This window comes from Prunus dulcis, chromosome 5 (genome assembly GCF_902201215.1).
Source record: "Prunus dulcis chromosome 5, ALMONDv2, whole genome shotgun sequence".
In the NCBI taxonomy this organism is placed as follows: domain Eukaryota; kingdom Viridiplantae; phylum Streptophyta; class Magnoliopsida; order Rosales; family Rosaceae; genus Prunus; species Prunus dulcis.
The window spans coordinates 17844797-17852863 of NC_047654.1; the positions used below are offsets into that span (position 1 = coordinate 17844797).

Genomic DNA, 8067 nt, shown 5'->3' on the forward strand with positions numbered 1-8067 from the left:
AAGGGGTTTGTTTCGTGTGGAGTGAGAGGAATTGATAGAAAACTGTGTTTCTGTTGTTGAGAGAGTGAGAATTGGGAGGCAAATAAAGAGGGAATGAGAGATTTATAATTCCTGGTGGTCTTGGTTGGGGTAAAGAAAAGGAAAGGATAAATTAGTCGTCAACACGCATGCAGGGAGATGTCGGTTAGTGGAGGGAGGCGCATTGGCATTGCTCACCAATGCCTTTCTGCTTTATTGATTTCTTTCTAGTACTAGAAGCCTAATGTTACTGTCTAAGAAAGAAAGGTCTCTTGGAGCTTTATAACTGGCTTCAAGGGCATCTTCCAGCTAATATGACAGTGGACCTTGAAATGTATTTTGTAGAATGTGTTGACTTTGCCAAATCCTTCATCCAACTGTATATCGAAGAGGTATGTCTTCTTTATCTTTGAAACTAGGAGTTTTTTTGTCTATGTTTATATGCAACGTGATATAAGCAAAATAGGCAATCTATTCACCCAGACCCAAAAAAAGAAAAATTGTATCCATATTTTGTTTTGTCTATCTGAATGCATCATCTTATTCAACAATTTCACGTACTAAAATTGCAGTTCTGTATTCTTCATTTGTCGTATTTTTCTTGCAGTTTTTTAGACTCATGTCCTCATTTCTTGGCTTGTTTTTGAACTGTAGGATGATGTATTATTCAAAGTGCTCTTGCATCTGCTTTGTGTACCTTGTTGTGCAGAACAGTAAGGAATTAATATCCTAGTTTTCCATTGTTTTAAAAGTTATCGTCATGGATTCCTTTTAACAAGATTTTTGGGTTTATAATATATAGGGATGAAAAAGAGAAGGTTGCATTGGAGGATTGGAATGGCAATTTACTTTTCCGTGTCTCAGATCTTTTCAATCCTGTACTCTTGTTCCATCTTTTCCTATTAGAGGCAAGATGCTCCCTCTTGGACATTTACATATCTGCATTTCCACTTCGGCATGCCTCCTAGTTGTTAATTTGAAGTATATGGTATTGCAGAATAAAAAAGAATCACTGACATTGTGCACTTTCTTTTTTCTTCCTATTTTGCAGTTGAGCTATGACCATCAGGTGCTTCTTGATTACCTTATTTCAAAAAACCATGTTGTTTGACTTTATCAAGCTCTCTCGCATGCAGGAACCTAACTACTTTGAGATTGATATGGACATTCACTTCTTCAGCTACTCAAGGAAGGGTCTCGAATTGTTGTGAGAACGTCTTTAAGAACGGAATAGCCGAGCGGCTATACTTGTAAGATATTCTATTTATGGCGTGTAGTTACTCTAAAATATTCTTTTTATGGAATATAGTCACGCCGCCGTACTTTTAAAATATTCTTTTTACGGAATATATCCGTGCGGCGATACTCTCTTTTAAAATAGAGAATTTATGGAATATAGCCGGCTATACTCTCTTTTAAAATATTTTGTTTATGGCTTATAGAGTATAGCCAAGCGGCTATACTTTTAAAATAATCTGAGTATAGCCATGCGGCTAAACTCGATGAAGAATAGTTGTTGGACTTGGTTGGTAATCATGTGCATCATCCATTATTAATTAATCAAGGGACCATGCTGACTGATGTTTGATTTTTGCTAGTACTTTCATGGAAGGATGGATCATGTGTACTATTATTATTAATCCACAATTTCCCAAGCGAGAACCTCAAAAGTCATAGCTGCAACTGGAGGGAGACTCCTTAATTACATAATTAGTAGCTAGCTAAGCTAGCTATAGCTTAATTAGCTAGTTAACTAGTACTACTGGGTGATCAAAACAAAACTGAATCTCATCAAGATCAGGAGAGTCAGCCAGTAATGGAGGAGAAAATTAAAAAAGTCCCAGAAGTGGTACTAAATTCAGGGCATAAGATGCCCGTGCTTGCTGGGTTTAGGGACTGGTAAGTTGCCTCCAACACCAACGAATGTCCTGCTCCCCATTCTCATGGACGCCATTGAGGTAGGCTACCACCATTTTGATACTGCCGCTTTCTATCAATCTGAACAAGCCATTGGTCGAGCTGTCGTCCAGGCGCTCGATGTCATCAAGAGTCGTGATGAAATCTTCATTACTTCCAAGCTATGGTGCACAGATGCCTCCCAATCTTATTCTCCCTGCCCTCAACACCACACTCAAGTAAGTACTAAGTACCACTCTCTCTCTCTACTACTATTACTTACTACCTATTTAGAGCCTATCAACATCTGTGTATTTGTTTGTGTTTTGTGTATTCAACTTTTGAGTCTCTTTTCCGTAGATTAAATTAATTTAGAGTAGTTTAGACTATTGCTTGTATTCAAAATTATGCGAAAATAAATGCAAACAATCTTTGTATGTATATCATGAGAAGGAAGCTGGGTCTGAAGTGTGTGAGTGCGTTTTCTCCCTTGGGAGTTTATGGAGCTTCCTCCTCGGCTACCAATACCGGGATAGATTATTATACCATTATTGAGGACCCCGCTGCTGCCAAAGGGAAGACTCTGCCACAGGTATTCCCTATCATTTTTATATATGAAGTTAGTTGATAAATTTCCTGCTATATATTAATTTAGTAATTATATATTGTATATACAGATCATACTGAGATCCATCATCCAGCAAGGAGCTTCAACAAGGAGAGGATGAAGCAGAACCTTGAAATATTCTATTGGGAATTAGGTGAAGATGAAATGAACAAGATCAACCAAATTCCCCAGCGCAGGTTGTATGCAGGAGACTTCTTTGTTTACGAGGTTGGACCTTACAAGTCCCTCCACCAACTTTGGGATGGCGACCCCTAGGCCCTATCCTACCCTAGCTACCCAAAACTTCATGATTTTCTCTTCCAGGTTCCATGCGTCATCAACTAGTCTATATGCATCTTATTCTTCTGCTCTTAAAATAAAAATTCAAATTCTCTTGCTTGCCAAAAAGATATGCAGACGCAAATGGAAGCAGCAGATCCACACATCTCAATCAATTTAGCACCACAGAGTACATAATCTTTTCAGCTTTTACTGTTACTTCTTACACATGCAAAAATTATCAACACAAGCAGACTGGTAGTTTAATTGCAAAACTATATGTACATACATACAGAGTAATTAATCTCGACCACAAATCTCTTCTTAAAATTATGACCATCCACATTTACCTCCCAAAATTCCAAGGCTTTTCAGTAATCAGGCGGTAACCTGTATGTGCGAGTGATACGGATCTGAAGTAAAACCAATAAAAACTCAATTAACTTCATATAGATTGGACGGTAACCTGGTTTGTTTACTGTTTGTGTTTGGGTGTAAAGTGCACATCTAAATTTTAGGAAGCTGGTTGTCTAATATCCGCAACATTTCATTTGTATTAGTTTTAATGTGACTGTCAAGTTTGGGTCCACTACATAAAAGACATTTCAGCCATGCCAAAACTAGAAAAGATTTGTACCTGTGCAAAAGCATAAATTGCTCGCAAGATTCTTGCATAATCAGTTCCTAGCATTTGAATGACCACATCTGCCAGAAATGTTCCCCAAAGCCTGCATAAAATGCCAAAATAAATGAATTAATAACAATTGCTGGAAAAATTCAGTAAAATACTAACGACCAAAAATCTTGAAGATCATCAAAAGTAGCCACAAGCTGTTATAGTTGGTGCTTGAGCACGTTTGGCTTAATCATCAAAATTTGAAAAACAGGCCACTTGTGTTATCAAAATCTATGTTCACGTGGGGTCTTTACAACCACAAAATGATGAATCCATTGAAACTTTAGAAGGTACGTGTTCAGTTACAGGCTTACAGCCTCAAAGCTGTTCTGTGTGAAAAATAGATCCAATCCAAACCAATTAAAGAAAGCCAGTGATTAATCTCATTCTCTGTCAGCAAGGTGGAGAAATCTGAAACTCATTTCAATAGGTGCAGTTTAACCAACACTGAAACAAAGAGGGGAGGGAGGAAACGAAACAACTCAACTAGGAATTAATCTCAATTAATTGGGTCAGCTACACTAGTCCTTTTTCACCCAAAATTACTCTTGGTTACCAAGAAGTGACTAAGTTTTATGCTGGCACCAACCTTAACTACCCAAGCGTTCCTCCTTATTCTACTTTCTTAGAAATTAGAAAACACAATACATAGACAGTTTGATACAGGAACAATCAAAATAATACTCTGTGTGTGTTTGATAAAGGAAAAATCAAATTATTACTCTGTGTGTGTGTGTGTGTGTGTGTGTGTGTGTGATAAAGGAACAATCAAAATAATACTGTGTGCGTGTGCGTGTGCGTGCGCGTAAAAGAACCTTGCAAACGAACAAGAAAAGCAAGTTTATGGAAATTTTAAATAATAACGTTTTAGAAATTAGGTGTAGGAAGAATCAATACACTGGGCCGAGCAAAGCCATCATGCTTCTTAAGCCAAGATATCTTGATGTAGCCCCTGCAAAACCCTGTCCAAAATGACAAATATTAGGAATCCTGAAATGTGAGGAGGGGGGAAGGGGGGTGGGAGAGGAACATAGAACACTATTTAAACCACAAGAATGAAAGAGGTTTCCTTGATATCAGCATTTGCTACAAATTACAACTGATTCAGGTTTTTGTTGAAACAATACTTAGACCGGACCAAATAAAAATGCCACTAGCTCATACAATAGTTTCTATATATATATATATATATATATATAAGAATGCCACTATCGCATAAAGAAATCATTAGATGCCAGTGGCAGCAAATTGAATCATCATCAGGATATAATTACTTGTTTTGCTGCAAGAAAGGCCGCTCTGGACTCTAGATTAATGGCAGCTAATTGTCCACCCTGAAAATCCAGAAAGTATGGGAATGTCAGGGATAAAGGTTAATTAGAGAAATAAAGTCATTAATGCTCCATATAGACATGGACATGGGAGATGACATGACATGAAGACAAGGGGAATTAAAAACTTCAAAAAATATCAGACACAGGAAGGACCAGAGTAATGTATATCCATGAATGTAAATGAAGAGGCAAATCTTCAAAATCTAGAGCATGCACATTGGGAATGGCAGGACACAAAAATAAAATCTATGCACAAAGTATGTATGCAAAGCTTGCGTATGTCCTAAGTGGAGTCAACAAAATTGAGGAGTTTCCCAGTTTTTATCCCTTCTCTCTCTCTCTCTCATATATCTTTGAACAATAGCCAGATACTGAGTAGTACCTTTCATAAAGAGAAAATATTGAAAAATGCCTAGGTGGTGTCACCCAAGTTCACAAGCTGTATATCTAAGTTCGAAAATAGAAAGAAAAATTTGAATGTAATAGCAGGAAGACATGTCACTTTGCCCATGTAAAGATTAATATCAATAAATAGCAGGAGTTCAAAGCATTAAAGCTGTAATAAATTTGAAAAGAATTGAACTCCGCATATTAATATTAGACAACTAATTTCCTTTTACAACGAGATAGCAATGAAATCAAATATGTACCTTTCCGACAAAATCCCTTTTTAGCTGATAGTTGGCAGCTTCTAGGAACACCTTCCCAGATAACTTTCTAGCTAACTACCACAAAGGAAAAATAGTTAAAAGGTATAAAAAGAAGAGCAAAATAAAATTAATCAGGCTGACTAAATTCTTACCAACTGATAAATCTTTGCCAAAGTAAAGATACCACCACCCTTCAGAGAAAATCAGAACCAACAGAATTTAAAAATATGAACTTAAGTTGGAGAGATTTGATAATGCATAAAGTCATTACGGTAAAGCTACATTACCTTCAAAAACATTGATCGGAGCTCTGTTGCGCTGACTTTTAAAGCAGTAAGGGCCTGAACCTTCCATTGACTGAGTCCAAGTTGAAGACTATGTTGAGCATCAGAGGGCTCAGAGAATTCCAACAAGCCCTGGAAACTTCCTGATTCTTCACTACATGAAGGAAGTGACTCATTATAAGTCATTACAGCACATTTAAAATAAAAGAAAGTAAACTTTCCTAAGATACAATGATCCACTCAAACAGTAAGTTGTTGAAATCAAATAGCATTTACTAAATACCAACTCATCAATGTATGTACCAACTCGTCCAAGACATGAACTCTTTTCTACCAAAACACCACATCTTAAAGCATCACTGGGAATCAATGCTTTGCTCAAAGTACTGACTTGCTTTCCCTTCAACTCTCCCCCTGCCCTTGTACCAGCTTGAACACTAATATTCTTTTTTGGTGAAAAGATTGGTCTATACTTCTGATTAGCAGACAATCTCAAGGGAACTCTTTGATTTAGATGCAAGTATTCAGTCTTGGTTTCCCTTTTTTATTGTAATATGGTTTAAGATGGAGGAACTCTTCGATTTATACCACTTACCTGGATCAAATAATTATATCCAACTCTAATTACAGAAAGATTCTTTCGCTGTCTACCCTTCCTTCCCAAACAACAACCATTTACAGAGATCTTTTGAAATCTTTATCAATATGGAAAATACACAATCATCACACAACATTTGGCAAGCACATCCCATAGTTCACTTCTCATACCTAAGGGAGAGTTCTCTTTGAAGTCTCCTTCCTTATGGATGGTTATATATATATAAGAAAAGTTACTTCTACTTCAGAAACTAATAAAAACCAAGGTCTAAATACTAGAGAAATATATACAGAACACATGCCTTGAATAATCTCGCAATAGATGAAGGAAAATCTCTGCTTCAAGGTCTTCAGTTGACAATTTGCTTGAGCAAGGAATGTTTAACTCTTTTCTCACTGCAAGCAAGACATTCCTATATGATGGCCTCCAACCCCTACCAAGTATCCAACACAAACCAATAGCATAGTCAACATGAGCGAAACATAGCTGACAATTAGATGACTCTAGCAGTTAGTTTAGTAAAAAAAAAAAAGGATTACACAGAGTTGAAACACAATTCATAGCTAGGAATCCCTCATACGTTCAATTCAATTGCAAGTCACCCCATAAGCTTCGAGTAATATTGACTCCAAACAAGTTAACTTAGGAGGTGAATTTTGCAGATAAGATTGCGGAAGAACTCATTGACCCCAGCCTACATAAGTTGAGGAAAAACCTTAACGTTGACCTGGCGTCAGCTGCGAGGAATAAGAATCGCGATTCTAATGTGGATAAAAATTCCTCTCGCTCTTCAAGATCCTCTTCAATCATTGCATAGTCGACATTGGTTCTGCTCATTATAGATTTCAGCAAGGGGCTGAAGTAGCTGGACATTGACAGCAACCAAAGATAAACACGTCAGCATCACAAGGAAACTTCAAGTTGTTAATCTTGAGTTTGATTAACAGTTGACACTACTCTTTTACTGAAAATAAAAAGTGTGAGAAGCAAACACGATTTTCTAGTCTTGTCCGAAGTTTCATATTAACGAAACAGAAAGAATTATACAGTTCGAAGTACCTAGGGCCAAAAAGGATTCTTTCAAGCTCATATAACTCAGAGTCCGTCGCAAGTTCAAGCACGGAACGCAATTCTGGATCAAAGGTGCCTGAAAAGTGAACAAATCCCATATCGAATAAAAAATCCAAAACGTGAAACAATCTAAAAGGCTAAAAGGCAGGCCATAAAGAGAGCAAAATGTACCTTGCCCTTTTCCTGAAATGGCAGCATGAGCACAACCCACAAGCCTCGCACTAGTTGTAGACCAACGTGAGCTACGTATCTGTTAATTACGATTAGTAACACGGGTTATGATTATAGATTGTTGTTTCTGTATATCTGGTGGTCAGAAAAAGAAAATAGAAGCAACGAAACAAAATACGCGGCAGTAAAGCTTGTGAAATGGTGAGGAGGAAAAGAAGAAGAGAGCTTACTGGGTAAGTGAGTTTGGTGGTGGTGGTGGTGGTGATTGGGGAAGCAAAGGGGAGGCGGAGCGCCAGAGCAGATGAGGTAGTGGACATATCTCACAAGTCTCCGTCCAGTTGCTGCAAATCGCCGTGGACACTGTGATAGACTACAACCAGAGATAAAGAAATTCGCGGCCCATTAATTTCGAGTCTTGAATTCCAGATGTTGTGCGATGCCCGACTGTCCTACCTTTCTAAGTTCTAATCACCATTGACTCAT

At 37.6% G+C, this 8067-nt stretch overlaps 1 protein-coding gene and 1 pseudogene across 3 annotated transcripts; one reads left to right on the forward strand and one right to left on the reverse strand.

The window, feature by feature from the left end:
* Positions 1 to 1619: 1619 nt before the first annotated feature.
* Positions 1620 to 8067, reverse strand: LOC117628646. 3 transcript variants are annotated; one of them, XR_004585998.1, is made up of 14 exons: positions 7815 to 8067; positions 7585 to 7663; positions 7402 to 7489; positions 7058 to 7207; positions 6644 to 6775; positions 5748 to 5898; positions 5613 to 5651; positions 5461 to 5535; positions 4751 to 4810; positions 4374 to 4438; positions 3438 to 3528; positions 3151 to 3213; positions 2461 to 2513; positions 1620 to 2131 (listed from the first exon to the last, which is right to left on the reverse strand). XR_004585998.1 is itself a non-coding variant. In XM_034361139.1 (13 exons), exons 1-12 carry the CDS (start codon positions 7899 to 7901, stop codon positions 3172 to 3174), a joined length of 1059 nt encoding a protein of 352 aa, XP_034217030.1. In that variant the 5' UTR covers positions 7902 to 8067; the 3' UTR covers positions 1620 to 2131; positions 3151 to 3171. The 3 variants fall into 3 exon arrangements, 2 of the variants coding, with proteins under 2 accessions (XP_034217030.1, XP_034217028.1); XM_034361139.1 differs by lacking the exon at positions 2461 to 2513; XM_034361137.1 differs by lacking the exons at positions 1620 to 2131; positions 2461 to 2513 and having other exon boundaries at positions 2916 to 3213; positions 7815 to 8065.
* Positions 2036 to 2846, forward strand: LOC117628647 (annotated as a pseudogene).

Excerpts from the sequence above, each read along its gene's own strand:
- LOC117628646 (XM_034361139.1), bottom strand. The coding sequence starts at position 7,901 with ATGTCCACTACCTCATCTGCTCTGGCGCTCCGCCTCCCCTTTGCTTCC. Across the intron at positions 5,652-5,747 it reads TCCGATCAATGTTTTTGAAG|GGTGGTGGTATCTTTACTTT; the intron begins GTAATGTAGCTT and ends TTTTCTCTGAAG. Across the intron at positions 4,439-4,750 it reads CCTTTCTTGCAGCAAAACAA|GGTTTTGCAGGGGCTACATC; the intron begins GTAATTATATCC and ends CATTTTGGACAG.